Source organism: Centrocercus urophasianus, unplaced genomic scaffold, assembly GCF_019232065.1.
Source record: "Centrocercus urophasianus isolate 14NV4802_14NV808 unplaced genomic scaffold, USGS_Curo_1.0 seq_13, whole genome shotgun sequence".
Taxonomy (NCBI): domain Eukaryota; kingdom Metazoa; phylum Chordata; class Aves; order Galliformes; family Phasianidae; genus Centrocercus; species Centrocercus urophasianus.
Genome location: NW_024884475.1, coordinates 23,593,116 through 23,620,583, shown reverse-complemented (window position 1 = coordinate 23,620,583; position 27,468 = coordinate 23,593,116). Strand labels below are relative to the sequence as shown.

General features: G+C 36.0%; 1 protein-coding gene across 1 annotated transcript in view; it reads left to right on the top strand.

Annotated features, from left to right (window-relative positions):
- Positions 1-27,468, top strand: part of CORIN (corin, serine peptidase) — a 117,794-nt gene that overhangs the window by 42,939 nt on the left and 47,387 nt on the right. The window contains exons 5-7 of the mRNA XM_042812146.1: positions 12,548-12,729; positions 21,763-21,876; positions 27,215-27,322. Of these exons, the coding sequence (XP_042668080.1) occupies positions 12,548-12,729; positions 21,763-21,876; positions 27,215-27,322 (404 nt within the window). The remainder of the gene's footprint in view (positions 1-12,547; positions 12,730-21,762; positions 21,877-27,214; positions 27,323-27,468) is intronic.

Below are 27,468 nucleotides of genomic sequence, written 5' to 3'. Positions count from 1 at the left end.
TAATTATAACAAATGTTCAGAGCACAACTCCTGCTCTGACTAAAGCTAACTGATTGAGAAAGAAAACGCTATTTTTACTCTCCTGTGATCAGAACGTGTTCTTTATGAGACACAAGTGAGAAATTGAGTGGGAGATCAGCTGCTTTACATCTGACTTCAAAGAAAGGAATACTCACATATGTCTGAAAGACAGGCATTGAACATATTTCCAAGAAATGAAAAAACTTTAAAATGATGAATCATGTTACAACTGTGATAATGTAGCTGAAATTAGCATTGCATTTTTATAGCAGTTTTCTTTTCAAAGCAGCCTGTATTATTCATAAAAAATGTTGTATTTCGTTTGTTATTTCATTAGTATTGTGGAGTTGACTCTTCCAAGACAGAAAAAAATATGCTAAAGAGAACACTAGCATTTGCATTGTCCCTTAGAACTCAGACCTTGAAGTCAGTGTGTGATACTCAGAACTCATTTCTGGTGGAAGGCTGTGAGATGAGAAACTGAGTTCATCTTAGTAGAGAATGCAAGGGAAAATACAGGTGAAGATACGCAATTGGTCAAAATGCATATGTTTAAAATGGATTGATATGTTTTCTCACATGAACCTTTATTCAGATGTGTATAATTTTGAAGAAAATAAAGTGCACTAGTTACAATTTTTAAGTCTAACTTCCATAATTACCAGGAGTTTCTAATGTCTCAAAGTATGCAAGTAATAGAACTTAAAATCTGGTATGGAGCTTGTGTTAATAAGTGGTAGGGTTTGTGCCACAGTTCTTGTGAGCTAGTAAAATAAGAGAAGTAGAATAGAACGTGTATTTACTTTAGAGTAATCTTTACAACCAACTGTTTTTATAAAGTTTATGGGTCAATGATTTTGCTTGCAGGAATTAATTCACAAATTTTATCTTTTAAATGTTAGAAAAATCATTATTCATATGTCCTGAATTGACAAGAGATTGATAGTAAAGTCTCTGAGAGCTTTTCTGTTAGGATCATGGCTCAGCTAGTGTTGAGGGAGCCATAGAAGGCTTGTAACTGGGGCTGGCCCTGGAGCCATGTTACAGGTCCTTATGTAAAAGGTCCTGCAAAGGAGTCTTATCTCAAACTCTTTTACAGTCCTGTGGCCAGTAGGTGGCAGATGCAGTGTAGGGGAAGGACAGAACAGGGAAAAAATATAGGGAAATTAGGACAGAAATTAGAAACTGCAGAGAATATTTTCACCCTTTTAGAGAGTTGTCCTTTTTCTGCCTGTACACAGTGGCTGTTTACAACTACTGACATGTGGTTGTACAGAAGGAAGGGATTACTTAAGAAATTAATTTAAAAATTAAAAGCTAGAAAAGTGATTTAGAGCTGTAGACAATGGTATCCTGCGTTGGCCAAAATAATGTTGGTGGTCCATTGGGTGCAAGGTTGGCTTTTCCATAGCAAGTGGCATCAAATTTGTACGCAGCATTTCACCTTCCTCACTGGTCTGATGTACTGGCCATGAAAACTTTCCCAAATCACAAAATAATCTGTCGAAGTGTGTGTGCTGGGAGGAGATAAGGATGAAACAGGTTTTTTAAATTTATCAAGAATAGGAGTGTTTTTTTTTTTTTTTTTTTTTTTTTTGAGACATTTTGGGCATGGGAACATCCCTTTGAAAACATATTTCACAACACTGTCCAGGGGATTTAAGAGAAGGGAAGGAGTCAGAAATCAAGAGGACTGATTGTTTTATGAATGCATGTTTTACTGATTGATTGCCTCCAGCCCACTTGGTTTAATGATTTTCTGTGTGCATTGTCTATGATAAGTGTCTGGTCTCTAGGCTGGGATGTTACCAGGGAATCACAGGTCTTTCTTACTTTCTCCTATGCGTGCAATGTAGTATTTCTGATAAACCGATACTGATTATTTAATTAATTGAAATAATTATTTGCGGCAAGTCATAGGGTGAACACAGCCTTTCTTTAATTTGGAAATTTATTATATGTGCTTGAAAAACACACTTGCATTTATGAAGTGAGCTTTATTTCATTTAATAAAATGTAACGTAAGCTGTCAGTAAAACATTACACTTCCACAAACATTGCAGGAGAATCAATGCTGATAGCCTTCTATCACACTTTTGCATCTGGACTCGAAACCAGAAAGATGTAGGTGAGGGAAAAAATCTCTCTAGTAGGTATGGGTACGCTGTCTTGTGCAGGAGTTAATAAAACCAAGATTGAACAGTGTAACCATTGTTCAATCTTGTTCAAGGGTTGTCTAAGAATTCATATACTTTTCAGCTCATACTTAGCCTCTCTTAATGAACAGCTTATTAAAAAATACCTTTAAGCTATCTGCAGTGAAAAACTAATGAGAGTTCAGTTAGTGAGATATGTTAACTATGTTTCCCCTTCTTGTGAGCAGCTGCAGCTGCCTTGCTGGAGGCTGCAGTGGTACAGTATCCCTCAACCTGCTATCTGAGCAGGGCAGACAAAGTACAGTCATGGGATCATGCAGGTGGGAAGGCACCTCTTCAAACCCCTGCTCAGATCAGAGCCAACTTGAAAGATAGTTCAAATTACTAAAGACCATTTCCAGAGGTTCCACAACATCTCCAGAGGACGTGTTCCAGACTGTTTCATGGTAGATTTTAAGTTGATTTTATTTTGGTAGTGCTGCAGAATCAGTGTTCTGTTTCTGTACTTGTTTTTCCCAAGCTCAGCATTGCCCTTTCCTTGTTCTGGTAGCATTAGTCAGTTCCATGATAACTTGGATGAGGAAACTGATCTGAATTAAATTGGGAATGAGGGAGAAAAGTGAAGTGAAAGGAGGTTCAGAATCAAATCCGAGGGGAGCTTCATTCTTTAATGACAGTGTTTGCTCACGACAGCTTGAGTTGTTTGTGAAACAACTTCATTGTGAGGAAGCAGTATGATAATTGATTTAACAACAAATTTATTCTCATTGATAGTGGTGGAGTGACAGTAAATGAATGACAGGAATGTCCATGATTCTTTAGGACTGCTGACTAAACATAGCTCAGAAGTTTTTGTGTAGACTGGTACCTGAGGTCTTCCTTTCTGCAGTAGTCTGAAATCCGCAGGGAAGCATTCATTCTGGAGATGAATATGAAAGTAAGGGTATGTATCAAAATATCTTGTGGAAATGGGAAGCTATCCTTTAGGCAAAGTGTTGTTTTGGGTGCCTTTTTTTAATCCTGGTCATAGTAATACATATTGCAGCTGGGCACAGAGTGTAAGCTGTGCAAAGCAGAGCTACTTTGTATGCTGTGGTTACTGCCTTGTAGGTAGCAGTGCTGTAGGGAAGCCCTGTTTCTAAAGTACATAGAATCTGCTTCCCAAACATGGCCTAATTGTATTGGGTTCTAGGAACAACATCAAGTCTAGAATTTTCAGCTACAGAGACTGAAGTCTTAGAATGTCACAGTGCTTAAGTACTCATTTTCCTTGTGTAGCTTCTGCTGCCCACTTAATCACCATTTTGCTCACCATTATTAAAGATTTTCTGTAGCAGTGCTGTGGTTGAAACAACTTCGTGTGAATGCTGTGTTCAGAGGACCTCTGCTTCACTGAGACAGTTTATATTTGCCAGGTGCGAATTTTGTTTGCCAACATAAAAAAAATCTTTTAACCTATATTCTTATGCATATTAGGAACTGTTTCTTCTTTACTTTTTTTTTTTTTCAAGAGATGTTTCTACAGAGTAGACTAAATTACAAATGTGTTCAGCACTTTTATGATAAATATCAAACATAGAATTTTCAGAAATTTGATTTTATTTAGGAGTGGTTTTGGCAGATAGTACAAGATTGTAAAAATAGCTCATAATTGTACCACTATTGTTAGTAAAATTTATTTACAGGGATTCCTGGCTAAACTCTAACTCTAATGAATTACTTAACTGCACCTCTCCCATTTTTACTTTCATGTTTGACTTACATGATGAGATCATTCAGAAATCTCAGGAGGAGGATTGGCTACCTTTTTCAGGTCAGATTATCTCAACTAATTGTAGTTATAATCCAAAACATTAAACAATTTTGCTAGCTTTTTTTTTTTTTTTTTTTTTTTTTTTTTTTTTTTTTGTGACAGTAGTTTTTGTTCTATGTGGTAACATTTATGTAGCAATTTGCTAGGTATGGGAGAAGAGAAAAAATGATTTTGCTGTATGAGATGTAAATCAGGTGGTTTAGATTGTTAGGGTACTGTCAGCTCAGCTACAGGATCAGAGTGGATGCTCTGCAACACTGAGTTTCTGTTTGTTTCTGGCTCCAGATAGAAATGGCTTCATTTTGGTCAAGTTAGTACATTGTGGAACATGTATGCGTCCATTCTGATGATAATCAGCTGAGTTTAGCTACACTGTCAAAAAAGTGTTGCTAGGCATGAAGGAGATGCTGTTAAGTTTAATATCAGCTGGTGCAGAAGACAGAAAATTCAACAGCAGCTGCTGTCACCTCTTTTCATTTCTGGGTGTGTGGAAGGAGTCTTTTCAATCTCAGACTGTATTTGGATTTGTTCCCATTTCTGTTTTCACTTAAATCACAAGCTTTTATTTTCTTCTTCTGTCCAAACAGTATTCAAGTTCTGTTTGAGCTCTTTATTATATATAATACACTTGGATATAAGTGATCTATTCTAGGACTTTTGCAAGCGTAACTCTTTAGTTGTCTCTTTATTCTTGCCACCAGATATGACATCTATTAAGGAATAGTTCTTGTTTTAGTTAGCCCTGTTATTTTTAGAGGAAAAAAAAAAAAAAAAAAGTACCAAAAACTTCAATATGGACCAACAGAAGAGATTCTAGTCCAATTTTTTCATCTTATTTGGTTCTAAACTTTCAAGTTCTCATAGTCTATAAACAGACTGCATGCTTTTCACAGAATCACCCGGGTTGGAAGGGACCTCAAGGATCATGTAGTTCCAACCCCCCTGCCTAGCAGGGCCACCAAACATACACATTCAGATCAGGTTGCCCAGGGCCCCGTCCAACCTGGCCTTAAACACATCCAAGGACGGGGCATCCACAACCTCCCTGGGCAGCCCGTTCCAGGGCCTAACCACTCTCCTTGTAAAGAACTTCCCCCTAACATCCAACCTAAATCTTCCCTCCTTCAACTTGGATCCATTTCCCCTAGTCCTGCTGTTGTCAGCCCTTTTGAAGAGTTTATTCCCCTCCCGGGTGTAGGTTCCCTTCAGGTATTGATAGGCTGCAATGAGGTCACCCCGCAGCCTTCTCTTCTCCAGGCTGAACAAGCCCAACTCCCTCAGCCTGTCCTCATAGGGGAGGTGCTCCAGCCCCCTGATCATCTTAGTCGCCCTCCTCTGGACCCTTTCCAAAATCTCAATGTCTTTCTTGTACTGAGGGCTCCACACCTGGACACAGTACTCCAGATGGGGCCTCACAAGAGCTGAGTAGAGAGGGACAATCACCTCCCTGTCCCTGCTGACCACCCCTCTCCTGATGGAGCCCAGGATCCCATTTGCCTTTCGAGCTGCCAGAGCGCACTGCTGGCTCATGTTAAGTCTCTCGTCCATCAGGACCCCCAGGTTCTTCTCTGCCGAGCTGCTCTCAAGGACCACTCCTCCCAGCCTGTACGGGTGCCTGGGGTTCTTCCGGCCCAAATGCAAAACCTTGCACTTTGCCGTGTTGAACCTCATTAGGTTCACCCGAGCCCAGCCCTCCAGCCTGTCAAGGTCCCTCTGAATGGCCTCCCTTCCTTCCACCGTATTGACTGCACCACTCAGCTTGGTGTCGTCAGCAAACTTGCTGAGGGTGCACTCAATTCCCTCATCGATGTCATTAATAAAGATGTTAAAGAGCACCGGTCCCAAGACAGACCCTTGGGGGACACCACTTGTTACCGGCCTCCACCTGGACATAGAGCCATTGACCACCACCCTCTGTCTGCGGCCTTTCAACCAATTGCTTATCCATCGGGTCGTCCACCCATCAAATCCACTTCCGTATCTCCATCCTCTCTTTCATTCTCATTGTGTAAACCAGGCTTTTTCAGTCTCTTGGAAAGGGCAGTCCTCATGTGGATCATCTGTAAGAGTCACCATCATGACAGCAGATATAATATTCATGAATGTACAAATGAGAATTGGCTTTCTGCACTGGCTATAAATCCTTACATTCAGTCCCTCTCAGGCAGACAAGAGGGAATCTCCCCAGAAGTTCAGTTGGAGACATTCTTCAGATTCTCACCTTAAGGAAACTGAGCTGCTGCTGCCTTCGGCTAGTGTCAAATCTGAGCCCATTTTTCCCCCTTAAGATGCTAGACTCAGACTGTGGGTCCTATAAGTACTTCTGAGGTTAATTTTGCATATTTGTTCTCATATACTGTAACCTACTTCAGGAAAACAGTGTACACATTTGACCTGATAAGAAAGTGGGAAGCCAGACATATATATGCAGCTAGTTCTGCATTCAGTACCAAAGCGTTGTATGGAGGTTAAGACTCCTTCCCTAAGTGTTTCCATACAGATATAATAGTTTATAATTTTATCAAATGAAATAATTACAGAAATATAAAGTGTTCATTCTTTTTCCTTAGTTTACTAATATATGAAGAAGCAAATCTTGGATCTAAATCCATCTCTGGAGGTAAAATAAAGAAGAAAACAGAATCTTTCAAAATAACTTGCAAGATAAAGATGAAAACTGAACAATGAAAATATACACGGCTTTGCCACAGTTTGTTTTCATGCTTATGTGCAACTGAGACCTTAATTGCCCATTTGTTTGCAGATCCATGAATCAAAACATAGTTTTGAAATTTTTAATATCCTGTGTCATATAGCTCTGCTTAGTAGCTCTGAAAATACTTTTCTGCACATTGGAGTACAAGGAGAGAGAGCAGAGAAATAATTCAGAAGGGCTGTTCCTCTAAAAGGAGAATAAAGCAGGGTATGGATGTTTGTTCTACTGTAGAAATTTTCTTCTGTGACATTTATATTTTGTGGGCATCTTTACTGCTAGGTAATCCCCCAAAGTATTATTGAAGATTAGAACTAACAATGGCTGGTGTTACTTCATGAAAGTGTAAAAACACATAGGGTAATTTCAGTTTTCTTCTTCTCCTAGTTTCAGAATGTTTCTTAGGTTTTTTGGTTTGTTCACCTCTGTCCCAGTATTATCTTGCAAACATATTACCAGCTGAAGGATCATTCTGCCTCAGACTTTACATCATCACCCTGAGCCTGTGTGTCTGTAAATTATACTATAAATTATCTCACAGTTCTCTATATTGTGGCTGTAGCATGATTATAATTTTTCTGGTAACTGTGCCAGCTTAAACATGTTCAATAGATTTGGCTGAATAAATAATCCAGCAAAATACCATCCAGTTTTAACTTGGCTCAGTACTTGAACAGAACTTACTGTGTGGTAACAACAGTGATCCTGGAACAACTGAAGGGACAGAGGTGGAGAAAGAACAGTAGTGAAGAGATGCTTAAGCCAGCACTGTAACTATAAGAAATATTAATCCATCTGACCGGAGTCAGGTTGTCTACAAGACTGCAAATGTGACCTTTAGCCAGAGCAGTTTTCTCAGTCTTATCTGTAAAATTTCAGTAATGAATTTCCCATCCTGATCTAGCTTATTGTATAGCCTGCAAACAGATGTTTGTAAAACAGATTGCAAAACTCCAGGCAGTGCAGAAAAGGACATTTAGGAACAAGATCTACATACGCTGTTGCTGCTTCCAGGGAAGACGTATCACAGACACTGACTTCAGTGGCTGCTGAGTTTAAAAGCCAAAACTTTGAGCTACTCAAACAATTGCTCCTTGAGAAAATCTGTTAAATTTTGCAGCAGCAGTTAAATAGTTGCCTGGAGGACTTCTCTCCTTACTGGTTCTTGTAATATATTTCTTTGATAATTTCTAGTGCTCAAAACAGCCATTTAAGCAACTTAAGTGTACTGATGAGCCCCATGCATAATAATGTGATTGCAAAGATGAGAAGTTGGTTTTACAGGAAGAACAATTTCTGAATTCATCTGAAAATGTAAAATGTTTTCAAGTGAGTGATAACAACTAGATCAATGCAGTATTATAATCAATTTGAATTCCAGAGAGAACTTCAAATAATTGGCAAAAAGAATGTATCAGATAATCTGCTCTCAGGCAGTGTGAAGCCTCTCTGGAACCTTAATATCAGTTAAGACGATAGCTTTAGAGTATGCTGTGTTCTATATATGTACTTGATATAAATCTCTTTTGATGAATAGCTTAATGGGTTACACAAATTAAAAAAAAACAAGCAAATGAAAAAAAACCCACAGACTATTTCTCTACTTTGTTTTACTTGAGAGCACGTCTTTTCTTTTTGTTTTGGTTGACACCTATATGTTGCTGAAATAACTGAGGTGTGAACTTCTAGGAGTGGAGAAACCACCCATAGATTCAAAAGTATCTCATGTATCTGTTCTTTTATCAAACTTCACCTTCAGCAAGAATCATTTCCATGAATATCCTTAAAAGCAAAATTACCATTCAAGTATGTTGCAGCCTCCTTCCATGCCTGCTTCTGGCGCCAAATGAATGATGATAAGATTACCATAGACCTGACAGGTTTTTTTTTTTCAATGATTTGTCTCTGGCTGGCAGTAAATAAAGACTAATCAAGATGAAGATTTTTAAGCACCTTTTCATCCTTGACTGGATTAAGCAATATGTCCATACTCAGCTTGATCATTATCCAGAAAATATTTAATTTATGCAGCACATGTGATTGAATATTGAAACCACACCAAATATTGCAATAATGGCTGGGTAATCCTATATTTTCTGGTTTGTCAGAGCTTCTCTCAAGACTACAAATTCTGCTTAGCTTATTTAATCACTACTCAGTTGTCTTTTAGAATTTAGTAATTTCTGTATTATTGTGCTATGTTTGTATCCAAACATCTACCCTGAACTGTAATATTGATTAAACATATTATTGCATAAATATAATATTGCCTGGAGTACTGCCTAAACTATACAAGTAAGGTGAACTCACATAGATTTTTTTTTTATATAGATATTAATCATCTGAAGTGCAAATTTAGTTAGTGAAAAAACTACTTATCTCCTAACATTTTTAGAAACTTCTAAACTGTTAAGTATAACTGTACAAAGTTACATTTTAATGTGATCTTTAAACTGTTTGTAAAATTTCCATTATGTTGAGTGATCAACGTGCCGAAGGACTTCTGGAAATAATGAACCTGAAAGGAAGCTCTGGTGAGGTGGGAGTCGACCTCTTCTCCTGCATAACCAGAGATAAGACTATAGGGAACAATCTCAAGTTATGCCAGGGGAGGTTCAGGTTGGGTATTAGGAAAAATTTATTTTCCAAAAGAGAGGTCAGGCACTGGGAAACGCTGCCCAGAGAGGTCCTTGGAGGTGTTCAAGAAACTTTTAAATGTTGTACTAAGGAACATGGTTTAGTGGGGAAATACTGGTAGCAGGTGGACGCTTGGACTAGATGATCTTGGAGATCTTTTCCAACCTTGTTGATTGTATGATTCTGATGAACCTGCTATTGCTTCTTTGAAAAACTAAGTCAGTGGAATATACTGCCTTCAGGTCATCAGATATGCTCCATTGGACCAGTAGGAATAACTTAGATCTGATGATGTGAAAAACTGCTCATGTTTGTCTTCACTGTGATATAGTGTCAAAGTGTTTTGTGTATTTTTCTAGAAAATAAATAAGTTAACAGTAAGCATATCAGTCTGAATAAATTAAATGGCTCACTCTGGCAAATAAGGCAAATCAGTAGTTCATTTAATTTATGTAGCATCTTGTTTCTTACAGTTAGTTTTTGGAACTCAAGCATCATCCATAGCAAGTAGTGGCTTTGCTTCTGGCATTCTTCTATGTTAAAGAGTCTCAGTTAAACTACTGGGACTGTTCATGTTATTATATAAATAGAACTTTTAGAAGCAGTGGTTTCGTTAAAAATGATTAGTTAAAAATGAAAAGCTTAAGTCCGAAACACTAAAAGAAAACGATTTGAGACTATCAGTTGCCCTGTAAAAGCCTCTTCATTTAGGGAGTTTCTCAGACCCAAGCAAGAGTCAGTGACAGCTACCACAGTGCTCTTGCTGTGTCCATTCTTACTCTTCCTATTAAAATAGACGGAGTAAAAAACAGAACATTGTTTTAGAACATCTTTATCTGAAGAGTCATTTCAGGTCAGATAGTAAACCTTCAATTTGGCAGGACAATGTGCAGAGCTACTAAGTGGCAGCTGTTCCTGTTAGCAGGAGTAACCATTTGTTCTTGGTTTTGTAAACAGCCAGCTATGTGCTTTCTGTTGCTGAATTTTTGTGCCTTTCAACACATCACAGTCTGGCAGTGAAAAGTATTATTCTAGAATATATGGTCTTTTCAGGCAACAAGGAAGTTGCCAGCTAGGGAAGTGCAAAGAGTCAAGTTTAGAGATAAAATCCTTTGTAATGTATCTGATAATTTCAATCTAGTATTGTGTAAAAGTATTTAACATTATCTGGAGAATATATCTCTAACAATATCTATTTTGAACTAGTTGTTCCAACCTGGTATATGTAATAAATTTGGTAACAACACTGGCAGCACATTCTTTTTGTTAGATACTAAGCAGAGGAAAGCAAATACACTCATGTCAGAATACTTATGCAAGAAAATGTTTTGCTTTATACTGATTTCTCCATGTTAGCACAGGTGGTCAGGCATCACTGGCAGCTTTTTATTTGTAGGAGTTGCTTCTGGTATCACATAGTTTCTAAAGAAACTGTGTTTTTCTATATTCCTATATATATTATAATCCTAATAGAAACACTACATTAAGTAACAAAACTCTTGGTCACTGTGGACTTTTTCAGTTCAGTACAAAAGCCAGGCTGATCAGCCGTGGTTTACGTTTGATAAATTTGTGCTAACTGTTCCCAGTTATCATCATCTTGCTATGTCCAGAAGTGTGTTCAAGGAGGACTCATTCCATTTTTGTTGGGACTGAATTAAGGTAACGTCATTACAACTTGAGTGTACCTAGCTTGACATTTTTGGCTTTTTTTTTTTTTTTTTTGAAGATGAGTGCAACTCTTGATGTTTTCCAGTTAAGTGACCTTCCTTGTTTCCATGACCTTTCAAAGACAGAGAAGGCTGACCTTGCAAGAGCAGCTGGACAGCTGTCTCAGTACCCTTGGATGCAACCCCTTTGATCTCATGAACTCATATGAGCTGAATCAACTCGTTCTGTATGAGAGCTGTACTTAAGAATTAAATGTATTTCTGTTTCTCTGTTCACATTTTTTTTTCCTTCACTGGGAGCTGATATTTCTCAATGAAGCCATTTTGTTTCCCTTCAAAGTGTGGTGCCAACAAACATTCATGGGCAGTGCCTTCCTGTTCTTGGTGCTCACTGCTTAAAAATAAATACACATGGGGTGGAATAAATATCATATTATTAAGCCAGAGGTATCATTAAGAATATAAGGAGTACACATTAAGATAATATTCTAATCATATTTTAAGTATTACATATTTTAGAAATCCATTATTCTTGTTTTCTGAATGAGAAAACAATGATTTCAATGTCAGTAAAAAATTGAAATGTATATAATATTATTTAATAAAATAAGCCCAGTGATGGATAATCATGTTTTCAAAAAATAACATTTTACTTGTAATCAGAGCCAGATATATTTTTCATTATTCTCTCAGGAATATGTGCCCCAATTTCAGTTGTGCCTGAGTAAACTTTAACTGTTTTAAATGTGACTGAAATACTTCATGCTTATAATTTGTATGCAATTTCTGCTTTTTGGTTATTGATTCATAAATTATGAATGTAACGTAGCTTCCAGTCTTTTCCTGGTAAGTTATTTTAGAATATTTTAAGAAACGCAAAGTGCACTGCAGTAAATTCTAGGAAGAAATTGACATATTGAGAAAATATAGTGATAGGGCACTTGCTACGTATATGAGAATTTTTTTTGCCATTGATGTCAGAATCACAGTCACAAAGTGGGTAAGGCTCGTAAATGCTGATTGATAAAGTGCTGCTCCTACAGTTTACATCTGGCAGTTGGTTCTCTCCATGAGCAGACTCAAGACTCGGCACACCTAATTTGTCAGAAGGGTTAACCAATCTAAGAAAATATATTTTTTTCAAGTTAGTGATTTTTTTTTTTTATCAGCTCATGAAAGCATTTAACAAAAGAGGGTACGGGTAGGTCAGCACAACTGTGAGGAAGAAGAAGATAAATAAGCTTTCTCCTACCTTGTGTCACAACATAATTACATTCCTTCAACTATTGATGAAGCGTCAGCTTCTGCATGTACAGTGCTGAATTTAGAAATTACTCTTGCTTAATAGGACCTTGAATGTAGACTGAAAGCCAGAGCTGATATCACCTCCAGTGAGGTAGTGAAGATTTGGTGCGACTCTTTAGAAAGTGAAATTTTTCAGAAGTATGATTACTTTTATTTTCTTTTAATTCAAGATGTAGCTGTTTATTAGAATAATAATAATTTTTTGTCTTTGTTCTCTGTCTCTTTTCTCTAGTCGAGTCCTCTTGCCATGCAGGACATTTTGTGAGGCAGCAAAAGAAGGGTGTGAACCAGTCCTAGGGATGGTAAATGCTTCTTGGCCAGAATTCCTCAAGTGCTCTCAATTCCACAACCAAACTGAAAATGACACAACTGAAAGAGTATGCTTCTCGCCACACCAAGAAAAAGGAAAGCAATGTATGCTTCTGTTCTTAAATCTTGCACTATATTAAAGAGTTCCTCTTTAATAACGTAATGTATTTTTTAATTCTGTAGGATTAGCTCTGGAATGAAACTGTTGTTCTTGATTCTGTTATTATGTTAATTCAGTTTACTATGATAAACCTGGTTATCAGTGTGTTATAGTTTTGCCATACTTCAGCTGCTTTGACTAATTTGCTTTGCATTAGAAATTATGAGCTGTTCCAGAGAACGAAGTTAGGAGAAAAGTAATAGGCCCCTTAAAAATGTTCTGCTGACTATTTCTTTGATAAGCTCTAGTAATAACAGGCTAGGTATTTGGAGCAGGAACTCGATACACAGTCCAAATTTCAAATGTCTTCTTTATCCTTGCTATAAAACTCAGCCCGGAACTGATGCCACTCTGTTTTTCTAGATCTAAATTTATTTGAGATTAGACCTGACAGCAGAAATCCTGACTTGGTTCTTTTTCTCACTTACCCCTTGCTGGAGTTCTCTTACTGGCATCTGAAACCGTGCTGTTGCTGTTCATCATCCCATGAGCCTAAGTGGCAGAGGCTTGTGCTGTCCATCAGTAGATTCCAATTTTTTAATTGACTTTTGAGTGATAACAGACTATAAATAGTGATATGATGAAAATAGTTTTTCAATTTTGTTTTAAAAAACTTGAGCATTCATGCACGTTAAAAAATCAACGACGTTGTACAGTGTGCCTTCAAATGAAAAGTTAAGATCTTACAGCCTGGGGTATCTCGTTGGCTATCTGAGTATGTGTGATTAAAAATAGCCTGTAGATCAAATTCTTTGTATCTGTTAGGGCATGTTTTAGGGGTCATGAAGTAATGGAGACTGTTGTCCAATATCTGTCCTCCCCTATGAGAACATTTGTAATGGCTGACATGACAAAATACACGGAGATAGTGTTTTCTTGAAGGTAGAGTGCTTACTGGAAAAAAAAGAATATTATACACAAGACTTCTGTAATGCTCCTATGGGCTTCTGAGCAAATTGCAAATTGAAAGCCACTGGGAGCTGTGTTTTGATTGTATGAAACAAATATATGCTAAATATGCTGAAAAATCAGGTCTTACGAGCTTCTTCAAAGAGGAAGCATATATATATATATATATACATGTGTGTATATATATATATGTATATATATATATGTGTGTATATGTATATATTTTTTTTTTTTTTTTTTTTTTTTTAGACCTCAGCTTCCCTTTTGTGAAATGGGAATAAAACTGTCCTTCTATCTTGGAGGGTTATAACTGTATATATATTGATGCCTTTGATACCATAGTGAATCCTAACATCCTGGGTGTTGGGAATATAATCATTTTGTCTTTATGACGGTTTCAAATAAAAAATAAGGTAAGAGACTGTGGAATGTATACATAAGTATGGTAAAGAGTTGTACAATGAGCAGTGAGAGTAGCTAGTCATGATCAGTGACTAGCATATCGTTAGTTGAGTACACTTGTACTGACCACAGAATGAGATGTAATTCTGAAAAAGGAGCAGGATACTGGAGACCTGGATTTTGTGCACACGTGGTACATGTAAGAATACAGGGCATGATATAAATATGCCTGTTCTTACTTGACCAATTATATCTGGCTGAACTTTTGAAAAGTCTCAACATAACTAAACAATGTTAGAACTTTCGGATCAAATTGGGAGAAGTTGCTGCTTTATGAAAGTTTTAGAGTATCTTCTGACTAAAATTATAGTTTCACTATTTTTTAACACTAGAGAAAAGCATGTTAAACTAGTGCCTGGTTGATTATTCCTCCATAATCTTTCAGGTAGAATTTGCATCTCTCTGATAGTAAACTATATTAATCACAGGAAAGTACATGAGAAATTTGCTGTTTCTTATTAAAGGAAAGATTTAGAGCCAGTGCTGAAGTATCCTATCTGACAGATTAGAGACTCAGGCTGTGTATTTTTTTCAGCTCTGACATGCTGTTTTATAAAACAAAAGGCATTTTAAATTAATTTATTCATGAACTGTTTTGCATGGTGTTTGGATACAAATAGCTTTCAAGTAAAAATGATTGAGTCTAGAGAATATCTTGACATTTTTTCACATGAAATGTTTCTGAAGTGATTCTTTTTTGACTGAAGATGGTAGGAACCTGGGTTTCTCTCAGGATGTTTCTCCTACAGAAATAAATCAATGCTGAAAGTATTTTAAATTTGTGTATTTAAAAGCATTTGCTTCTCTGAATGCAGCAGAATCAGGCAGCAGGGTTAACTATTCCATCTCCTTGGCACTTGGTGCTCAGCTCCAAGTGTTCTTCATGTTCTTTACAGGACTCAGTTCCTGGAAATTCCAGGAGCATTTTGTTGACATATAGCTGCTTATATTCCGACTTCGTGATTTCTTTTGGGGACTAATAATTCCAGACTGCATGCAGAGAAAGCTTTACCTGCTTTCATATGCCTTTCATATGCTTTGTTATGCGAGATGGAGTAATTCTCTTGCAGGGCTTTAGGATTTTATTGCATTTATTTGAGAAAAAAAAAAAAAAAAAAAGGTCTGGTTGCCACACCTAGTTTTTTAGTGCAGCATCATCCAATCCAAAACAATTTCCTTTTCTGATGTTTTCTTTTTCTGATTATGACTAAATACTGTACACCCTCCAAATTTTTTTAAAAAATATCCTTCCTCAAAAAAGACCTGAAACCTCACATGACTTTCCAGGCTCCATTGGAGTTTGGCAGATTTCCTAGTTAGAATCTAGAACATTTATCCTGCAGACAAGTAGCAGGTTTCCTGATAAATATTCATTAGCTAAAATTGGGATTACCTAGTTGATATGCACTTGTTTATCTGTCACTGCTGATCTTAATCTATTTTTTTCTTCTAAAGTCATTGGAAATTGAGTGCGCTTTGCCACTACAAAGAAACTTGTAGCATACATACCTGATGTGTCCACAGAAAAATTGAATATACTGGAAAATTTGATCTGTGTACCTTTATAGTAAAATCATCTGAGTGTTTTAAAATGAATGACAGATAAAAAGGTGCACTACTGTTGACAGGGTTGCAAATATTTCAGCTCTGTTTTCCCTTCTTTCAACTGTCTCTGTGCTTTTCTGTTATTTTATATGCTTTGACCAGCCAACACAGCTGGTGGTGTTAAAACTGCAGAGAGAAAAGCAGAGTAGCTTGAATGAGAAGTAAAGGACACAATGATCTGACTTGCAGTAACATGCAGCTCTCAGGAAACCCTGAAATTGTGTTTTAATGAATCTAGATGGCAAAATTATTTCAAAAGCAGTGGAGAATATGAATCTTCTGGTTCTTTATACAGTGAAATTTTGTAAGCAACAATACAGAACTGTCAGGCAATGTTCATTTTGCATTACACTGAAGAGATATTAAGAATTTTTTTTTATTTTGTTAAAAAGTGATGCCCAAGAGGCCTGAGCTGTTCTTCATAACTATAAGATTTGTAACAGATAATACTGTTTAAGTCATATAAAAGACATAATGCATTAAAATTTAAATGCAGAATATAAATTTCATAGCATTATCTTGCATATTATTTGCACTTTAGTTCCAAATAAAAATGTGTAATAAAACAAGCCAAGGCTTCCCTTCTTAAAAAAAACCAGCATCCATAAATAGCTACAGGTTGTGCCAAATTAGAATTTTTTTTTTCATATCATTTTTTAAAGAACAAATTTAGTTTTGTTTTATGAGGTTTTATCTCTCTGTGGATATTCTTTGCAATGTTTCAAGTAGTGAAAGTTAAATACATTAAAGCATATTTTCTTAATATAAATTTTATCCCAATTTCCACTATCGTCAGAATCTCTTTGGAGTAATTGCCATCGATTTCAGTCTTAATTCAGAGACTATTTTTTTCTTTACGATAGTTTCTTGAAATATATTGCTTTTTTTGCTTTTTCTGGCTAGTTTTTCTTTGTGTGTGTGTGTGTGTGTGTGTGTGTGTTTTGAACAATGTAAGAAAGTGTCTTTTGTAGGTACTCTAATAATTCCTACATACTGCAAATGCACATATCTTCCTATCAGCAGTTAAAGTTTAAATTTGTAAAAAGAAACGAATAAATAATAATAATAGTGATGAAAAGGAATGATAAACTGCAAAATCAATAAAATTATAAGTAATCCATGAAATTATAAATAACATTCAGAAATCTTATCTTTTAGACAGATTTTTGTGAACTTTTAAACACTGGCTATTGCAGTAGTTTTTCAGTTGGATGGTCTTTCAATTAAGTTTTTCTGATTGCTGATAGCCCAAATAATCTCCCTCTTTGGCAAAATCACATGAATTACATGAATTAGTTAAAAATAAGTCAATAAATTCCCTGCAATGTTCAAGGGCATGAAAGAGCTAAATTCATGAATAACTGGAGTAAGCTCTTTCAGCCATTTGAAGATGACACATTAGGAGCTCTTAGCTTGTTTTAATTCGGATAAGAAGCATTTAATTGGAACACCACACTTTTTTTTTTTTTTTTTTTTTTTTTTTCCACATGGTACCTGGTCTATCTTTCAGGACATTGTTAAGAATTCACAGAACTTGCTTTGAGAAACAGCTTAGAACATAAACTCAGGCAGAAGAGACTCTAGTCAATATCTGATCACAACCAAGTATTTATTTTTCTATAGTAAGTGAGAAAGTAACTATAGTTACTATATATACTAGTAACTATAGTTACTTTCTCACTAACTATATATATATATACTATATACTGTATATACTAGTGTGTGTGTATATGTGTGTATATATATATATAAATATATATATATGCACACACACTAGTATAGTATACTTACTAGTATACTATAGTAACTATGTGTTATACACATGCAATACAGAATTTCAGAGAAAGCTCTTAAGATCAGGAAGATATTATCTTTCTTTTGTACTCCTGCATTGTATTCTACTGGACAAATGTCTGGCATACAGCTAGGCAAAAAATGTAATGTGATGGGTCAGGCTCAAAGGGTTATTGCAATGGAATTACATCGGACTGGTGCTGGTCACTGGTGGGATTCCACAGGTCTCCATTTTAGGGCCAGTTCTCTTCATTGTTTTTATAAATGGTCTGAATACAGAAATTGAATGGACACTATAAGTAAGTTTGTGGACGAAACAAAATTAGGATTGATTCCCTCATGAACAGAGAGGTCTTGCAGAGATATCTTGGCAAATTGGAGGGCTGAGAAATCACCAGCCTCATGAAGTTTAACCTGGCAAGTGCCGGATTCTGCACATGGGTTGGAGCAACACTGGATATACGTACAGAGAGCAGTAAGAGAGACTGCAGAGCAACAGTGCAGAAAAGCATCTGGATGTTCTGTTTGACAGTGTTTTAAATATGAGTCAGTAGCTAAAAGGGTCAGCTATATCCTGGGGGGCATCAGGCCCAGCATTGCTAACCTGTCAAAAGAAGGGATTATCACTCTCTGCTCTGTGCCAGAGGGTGGTTGGGCACTGGAACAGGCTCCCCAGGTCATGGCATCAATCTAGAAGCATTTGGAAAACGCTCTCAGACATAGAGTTTGGATTTGGGGTGGTCCTATGTGGAGTTGGACTCAACTGTTCTCGTTGGGTCCTTTCCAATTCTGGATATTCTGTGGTTCTGTGCACTCACTTGAAGCAGTGAAAAAAAGACAGAGATGGTCTGTGTATCTGTAATACTGATTCTGATCAGCTGCCAGACCAGAAAGAATGATACCGAATTTTTTTTGAGAGAGACAATTTTTTTTTTTTCAGAATTGTGTAGTTTTTCATGTGAGAAAACATTCACAGGTGAAGGATATCTTTCTCCAAGCACTTATTCTTTACTTCTGTTTAACCTTTTATGTCTTTCAAGTTAATTTTTTCTTCTATTATGCGTGCCTTCTTATTCTTTGCCTGCTACAGTTCCAGATTTGACTCTTTCATGAGGGCTTTTTAGGCCACTTCACTTTATTGGAAGAGAAGATCTCTTGCATTCTTCCACCACAGCAGGGAAGGAGTTGTCGGCTTTCCTAACTCTGTGATTGTGATCCTAATATCAAATCTTTCTATAGCTGACAGCTACATGATGCATTGTACCACAGTGTACATGGAATATAGGAAGCAGGTGATGAAAATCCAGAGGCAAGAGAATACAGGGATTCCTTTGTGCTATTGTGACTCTGAGAATGCCTATATTGAATCAGGTTAAAAGTCCATCTAGTTTGTAATGCCGTCTTCAAAAGCTGCTTTAAAACTGCATGCCCAAAGAAGAATAGAATAGGGAACTACTTTTCCAAAGTCCTCCTGCATTTACCATCTGTTTGATATTAAAGGACTTGTCAGTAGTTTTTGACTGTAAAATTTTTATTGTTCTTTTCAAATTGTTTCACAAATCTGCATGCGTTTTAGCATCCATTGTGTTCTGTTGTAGTGTTACAACTTAACATTAAATAAAAAGTACTACTAATTGCTTTTCTAAAACAATTTTGTTGGCTACCTCCTAGTTGTTTCATAGTATTAGACAGCCTACATTGTCGCCTCTTCACTTTGAAAAAAAACCAAACCAAACCAAAAAAAAAAACCCTACACTTTTCATGGTCATTTTCATAGATATGCAGTACTTAACTACTGCTATTTACTACCTGTAAATGCAGGCAAGTAATATATTTGTTTCAGTTTGTGCTTTCTGCAGCTTTGCAGAGACCTGCCTACATAACCCTCTATAGGTGGCATTCCAGTAATCTAGCTGAGAACTACAGCACATAAATGATTTTGGCACTTCATAGACATTTTTAATAATATAGTGGATGGAGGTAAAGTAAAGCACTTTGTGTGGGTTTTCTTTTCTTTTTTTTTTTTTTTCCTCTACTGGTGACGTTTATTCAGGTATTTCAGATTTTCCAGACTGTAAAACTTCGTAGCAAAGGTCTGAAGCAAATACCTGCAAATTGTTTTTCTGTTAGCAAGGATTTCTTCCATTTCCTTTGTGTTCCTTTCATCTAATATCATGTCTTCTTCAGTAGTTTGTTTTGCTGTATAAGACAGGGATTCTATCTTTTCTATTAAAATCTGATATTTGGTGGTATGATAAAATTGTTAACCTTCCAGAAACCTCTTTCTGCACAAGCTTAGTAGAAAGCAGAAATTAATTGGAACTATCATTCACAGTTGTATATGCTCTCATTGCCATGTGATCACTACACTGACTGGACCAAATATATCCAGTCATGGTCTTTGAGAAGACAGCAGGAGATGAAATGAACTGTTCTTCTAGTTCCCTCTGTTTGCTACTGAGTGTTAAGACTTAGAGAAGAACAGCTATGATTATGATTTCATTCTTCCCCTTGTTTGCCTGTAACGTACCCAAGATAAACAGGGAGATGCTCACATTAGAAAGTGTCTTAAGATGCTTCTTAAGAAATGAAGTGGATTGTAATGGAACTCAGAATGGATAGAAGCAAAATAGGGTAGGGAAGTATTAGGAAGGGAGGATGAGAGTGATTTACAAGCGCATGGAAACATTTCCTTCCACAATTCAGAAATGAATGTTTGACTCCCTACTCTTTGTTCTTCCAAACTCTAAGAAAAATGGATAGTTATCCTTGCTTTTTTTTCTTTTTTTCTTTTTTAACTTTTGTTCTCCTATGTAATACTGGTGCTTTCACATGTAATGTTATTGTTTCGGTCTCTATAAATAAAGAACTGTACTGATGGTAGAGATCAATAAACAAATCAAGATGGTTCCTTTGACAATTCGTTTTGATCCATATCATACTTATGCTGTTTTCTTCTTTGCACATGCAGAAAATTGTATAAAATTTCAAGTTCAGAAGAATGTCATGTGTCAAAGTCAAATGATGTAGCACTATCAACCTTAAATAGTCTTTCTTGTGTGATGAATTACAATTTTTTATGTGATCTTCTTTTTCATAGACAGCAACCTGATATCACTGTGAGATAAACACTTGTTACTAGGGAATTAGAGACCACATTGAGAAAGGATTGTTGTTTCTCCTATAGTGCATTCTAAGCACAGAAATCAGAAGGTGCATGGTATAAGGCAGAGAGCTGGAGGAACAAAAAGGTCAAATTACAATACAGGAAATATAATGTTATCATAGGTTATGAGATTCTCTATCGTTTTTTCAGACACCATGTGTCTCTTACTTATTTTGTACACCTTCCTGTAAAGTTAGAATCCTTTAAAATAAAACGCGTAAGTAGTTTTCACTTCAAGAACCATAGCTCCATTACACAAATGGAAAATAACATGGCATAATCATGGCCAAGTGGAGAGTTCACATGGAATTGTAATAGGAAAAAAATGTAAATTATCCAACTAAGTTTTTATTACAAATAAGGATTTGTTGTCAGTAGACAAAAGACTGCCCTCTTCCTTGAGGATGATAAAATAATATTTCAGGCTTTGAAAAACATGTTAAAACTCTGCAAATGCATCTCCTGTTGGATACTCTAAGCTCTAGGGTTGTGGTTTTGGTGTTGTTTTTTTTTTTCTTTCTTTCTCTATAGATATCTCAATTCCCTATATATTCAATAGCAGTGATGGTTGTCTTCTAGCGCTTTGAGAGTTATAAGAGATTGGAAGAATCCTTCCCCTATGGGAAGTGTCTGTACCATGAACTGTGAAGCCTTTTTACCTTGTAATGTTTTGCCTGAACAAGTAGACTGGAAAGATGTAGTTGTTGTTAACAATAATCGGATATTTAATCCAAAGCATCCATTTAATGGGAAGTGCTGGTTTAATCCTAAAGTCAGTATTAAAAGAATTGCTCCTTAGAGGTGCATGTTAGAGGTAAAGTTTGATTGAATCTCACTGATAAACTTAGTCTAGATACCTGTTTTTTAAATAACAAAATTTAGATGAAAATGCCAGCTTGAAGTTGCTTGAATTTGCTTGATTTGGAGTTTGGTGCCTAAGTGTATATCAATTAAAACATCATTTTCTAAATATCTTTAATTTCTACTTATTTCTTTAGCACATATTTAAAATCTTACATATTCATTCTTTGCTCATTTCCAGCACTGTGTGGAGGAGAGAAGAGTTTCCTGTGTGCCAGTGGAATCTGCATTCCAGGGAAACTGCAGTGTAATGGCTACAATGACTGTGATGACTGGAGTGATGAGGTCCATTGCAGTAAGTTTCCTATAGTCTGCAGAGTTCTGTTGAAGTACTGAATACATTCAGAGAAGCCTAAAAACTAAAGCAGTCTGTTGGAACGGGATAAGAGCTTTACACAGTATTTGCTTATACTGACATTTGGACTTTCTCAGTTGACACTGAGAAAGCCACTCTTGCTGCAGAATGCTTTAGATCTGTTAAAATTTATGACTGGAAGCAGATTTCATTATCAGCTTAGAACTGTATTTCTGAAAGGAGCCATGTGGAAATCATTAATATTTTGGGCATCTTATTAAATTAGTTGTTAGCATGCAGTTCTAGTAGCGAACTGAAAACTGCTAGGTGTGTTTTTTTCCTAGACCTTTGTGTTCTTTTTATAGCAGAAGCAAAACCATCTGCTTAGAAAGTTCTCTTGCCCTCAGTACTGGATGTGGTTTATTTAAATAAATCTCAGTATAGTGTGCAGTAGAGAAAAAAAAAAGTACATGCTTAATACTTATTTCATTCTCTGTAGCAGTTTATAGAGTACCAATTTTCTGTGTTGACAAGAACATCCTAGGACTCCTACCACCTTTAGAAAAGCTGAGCAAATTTATACTCTGAAAACAGTGAAAAGAAAAAAAAAAATGAAAAAAGGAGAATTTGGAACATGGACTAAGTAGGGACTATAATAGGACATGATGCCACAAAACAGTGCTGTGCATTCAGACTTTGAAAACTATCAGAAATGGAACTGAATTTCTGTGCAGTTCATTTTCCCTCAGAGGACTTGTTTTGATTAGTGATGTAAGGAGGCTGGGCATTCCAAGATTCCTGAAGCCACTTTTGGGAAAGTTGATGATAGATTTTATCTATGAGACTGCAAGGGATGGCTGCAGTTTCCTCCGGGTCTCAGTATGAATAAGGCTAGAGCTTGCTTTTTGCTTAATAGCCTTTTATTTGACTGGAGTTTTATATATTTTCTACTATTTAAAATGTACTGCATATTTTTATTTTTGAAAGTATTTTTGGAAGTATTTTTGAAAATATTGCATATTTTTATTTTTGTCAGCATCAACTTGAGAGCTATGGCTTTCAAGTTCCATTAGAAATGGGAAAAGAAGAAATTACTAATGCAAGTGTAAAACATTACAATATCTTGAAAAATCAAGAGTTATAAAAATAATGAGTTATTCAAGAATACCTTTAAAAGAAAGCCTATCTGTAAATGACAGTTTATAGGCATATATATTTATATATGTATTATATATTACCTGGTAAGTGTTGGGTGGAGTTGAACTTTTGTCAAATAATCATCAGTTACATGGCAGAAACAGTGGCCTTGAAGTTAGGTCTTTCATTCAAAAGTTTGGTTCCAATCAACTCAGGAAGTCTTTCTTTTAGCCAGTTCTGTTTTGTACTCCTTTGCTGTTGAGAAGTTTCTCTACCACAGTAGAGCCCTGATCATGTGTTTACTCCCCACCCTTTTCTGCATTGTTTCAGTTTCTGATATATTTCAAAAGGCTGAAGGTTGCAGATGTAATTGGATGCATTAAAATGTTTTAGATTTTATAAAAGATTATATATTATAAAGATTTTATAAAAACAATATCTTGAAAAATGTTTCTGTAAACATGCAGTAAAAATCTGAATTGAAATATTCTTTTTTGTATTCTGATTTAAACATAGTATTTGTGACCTAAGCATAACTACTATTACTTTTCCTGATATGAGAATGTGCTGCAAAATAATTCCAGCAAGATTCTGAACTTCCCATATTATGGTACAATGTGTATTACAAACTGATAGAAATAGTTGACCTGCAACATTGTTTGAAAATAAAATGATTAAAAACAATTAATTTTTTTTTTTTTTTTTTTTTTTTTTTTTTTTAATAGGCAATTATCTTTGAATTGCTTAATGGAAAGAACTTTTAGTTAAGGAGGGCAGTATTTATTCTCAAAAATCTGATTTCATTTGCTTGCAGTCATTTTCATTGGTTTCATTCTCTTACCTCCGGCATGTGTACAAGTGGTTGGGCCAACATCACTTGTGTTTAATGAAAGGATGAAACCCACTAGCTTTTGAGTGATCATGATGCTTTGGTTTCTTTTTGATTGTCAAAGATGATTGTTTACATGTGTCACTGCATGCCATAGAATAGAATAGAGTGCTTTGTTGAATTGTGTTTTTATTTACTCCTAGAGGTGACAGAATTTGTATACTGAACTCTATCCCTTTTCTTTAAAATAAACAGAATAAAGTTTAATAGACATGTATCTATAAAATGGAAGATTCCTAAAGCCAAATTTGAGTATGGTTAATGGTCAGAAGGATATATGATCCAATAGTGAACTTGTGAAGATTAGATATAAATAAACAGAGATGTAAGGGTTGCTGAATGCAAAAGGTAGACCCATCTTGAAAATATACTTGAATTTTGTGGAGTATGGAATACAAATTTGTATTTAAGTTTATGAAGATCAGACTTGTGCCGTCATTAACAAAATTTAAGTTGACCTGATTATAGATGAAAAGTGCAAACTGCTCATTTCATTCTTATAAACGTAAGCATTGTTACCAATACCCTGATAGAAATATATAATAAGACTGTAAGATTTCCATATTCACTTATTCCAAGTCCCTGAAAGGAAATCTGTGGGGTTTTTTTAAAAATTATTTATTTTTTTTTACCCTGTGTGGGCCTGAGCAATGCCATGTTCTAAATGTCACTGCTTCAGCTATAGAGGTTATGGATGTAAACATGACTGGGGGCATGGATGAAAATTGAAAAGTGAACTAACCCAATGAAGCATCATAGAAAAGACAGCTTTGTTTCATTTGCAGAAAGAGGAACAGAAGGACAGAAACTGCCAGAATTATGAACTGATCAATAAGGGTAAATGTTGCCAGAATACTTCATGCTGTTGCAGATTCAAAACAAGTAATGTTTAGAATTTACTCTCAGCTGGCTATTGTTCTGCTTACATGAAACTTTGTATTTACTGTTCCGTGCCTTTTATTCTTTTAAAAGCTGAACTATTGACTAGAACATTCACGGCCTTGCCATAGTATTCTGTTATATGTCCTGCAGTACTGTCTTCTGCATTGTGCTATAAATTCTATTTGGACTTTCTAAGATCATGTGAAGCCAGTAAAAAGGATGAATACTTCTGTGGCAGAAGGGCAAGAAATTATGCTAGTTCAAGTTCTGAAATCCAGGTTGGTAAAGCCTTGAGAAACCTAGCAGTTAGAGCACTCACTCAGGATTTGGAAGACTTGGCATACCTTGATGTGGAGGGTTCAAAATCCCACTGCACACCTTCTGGGAGAATTCTGAACCTGTCAGTGTGTAATATACTGAGAAGGACACAATTCTTTCAAAGCCAGATCATTGTGCAATCCTGAATGCAGGAGCCCCACCCAAGAGGAGATAAATGGTAGCCTGATTATGTTGTTTTGAGCATCACGCTGAGGTGTGAGACCTGTGCTCTGGTACCTGCCCTCTGAGCAATTTCCTTATGCAGTACAGGAAAGACCTTGTGTAAAAATGACCACACGGTGGCATAGCTTCAGCTGGTAGGAGAGTTAATCTTCGCAGATATTCTGTATCCTAACATTCTCCCTGGAAAATCCAGATGTGAAGGAAAAGCTTACAGGAGGGCAGTGAAACTAAGTCACCCACTTTGCAGCTGTGTGTAATCAAAAGTTATTACTAGCAGGATCAGACACCACCAACCCTACTTTCTGTTCTCCGCTCTTTCTTAACTAGACTCCGTTTTTTTTTTTTATTGAACCTGATACTATTCATATATTTTGGGTATTCTCAGAATATTTTTCAGAGATTTCCTGCAGGTCTCAGCCATAGAAAGAAAAGCTAAACTTGCTTAGGGCTGTCAATGCTAAGACGACCAGGTTGGATGTGCCCTTAGCAAAATGATCTAGTAGGTGTCAACCTCTCCCAGAGCAGGGGGAATTGGAATGAGGTGATCTTTCAGTTCCTTTCCAATTCAGGTCATTCTATGATTCTACGAATTCCTTGATAAGAAGGTATCAGGCTCAAAGCTGTGTCCAGAAAAGTTAATCCTTTGAAACTAATGTAATAAAACTAATGTAAAAGAAGTTTATATATAAACTTTATATAGCAGGGTAGCTCCATCTCTGTTTAACAACCACATCAGGTGGACAGTTCTAGGAATCTAGCCCATGAAGACCACAACCTTACTTGATAACCTTGTGTGTATAAATTTATAAATCATTTTGTTCTTTATCTGCAACCGGGGCACTTTTCTTCACTCACTGTTAGGAAGGTAGAACTATACTTCACTTTTTTACTATTATGGAAAAAGTATTTCTTTAATGAAAAGCAAAGAAATGAATGCTATTTGTATGTTAATGGACTATTTTGTTTAACTCGCCAACAGTATTATGTCTGGGTGTGGTTGGTTTATATGAGAAAACAAGTCTTTCATGTGTCTAGGAAAAGCTACTTAAAAAACAAGGTCTTCAATAACTCGTGTCAGGTTTGTGCTCAAGGCAAATGATAATGATGTAGAAGATGTCAGTGAGAATTAACACATTTCTTCATAAGGTTGTTGACTGTGAATTTCAAAATGGTTGAACGTGTTTTAGCCTTGAACATGTGGTCATGGTGAGATTTTGGGTATAATTATCATTCTGGAAACAATGTACACTCTGATTTCTTCCCATCTTGCAACATATTCCTTAATTTATTAGTCATTAATTCCTAACAGTGCATTTATTACTGGAAGAGGCATTCTACAGTGCCTTCAGACATAACCTGCAGTCAAATAATCTGTGCCTTGAAATCTTGTCATGATCATCTTGGTCAACAAGATTGAAATGACATTCAGTTTTCTCCCATCTCATCTGATTCCTTCCTTGCTTACCACGATGGAATCTGTAACCAGAACAAAATGTTCCAGTTCCTTAGTATTTTTCATAATTCATTTCCTTCAACAGCTTGAAAACATTTTGAGTACTCTCTTTCTGTCTTACAAAATTTTTCCCAGATGACTGCCTTGTGTTTACCAGTTTGTGGAAGATGAAAGAAGAGCAAGAGAAATAAAATACACTTCTTATGGTACAAGGACTTGTATCACCCATTGGTATTGATCATACAGACAGAAAACTATTGGTAGAAACAAAAGTAAATGTGTCTAAAAATGTGTATGATTTTTCTTTTACCTTTATATTAGATTATAATGAACTAGTAAACTGATACATGCTGCAGACCTGTAAATAAGATGATAACTCTGTCTAGTCTTGTTTAAATCAATACATTCCATAGTTTGTGTTTTATAAGAAGCCCTTCCATTATCATGTTAACATTTTACAAAACTTTGTTTTGCAGACTGCAGTGATGATTTATTTCATTGTAACACAGGAAAATGCCTCAATTATACCTTTGTTTGTGATGGATACGATGACTGTGGAGACCTTAGCGATGAACAGAACTGTGGTAAATAGAATTTTTATGCTTTTCTCATTAAAAAAAAGAAAGATATATATGGCAGTATTGATAATAAAAGAGTAGGATATTCTATTGCTACTGTTTTAGAGCTAAGTAAAAGCAATCCTTTTCTTTCCTGTTGCTCCCCTTCAGAT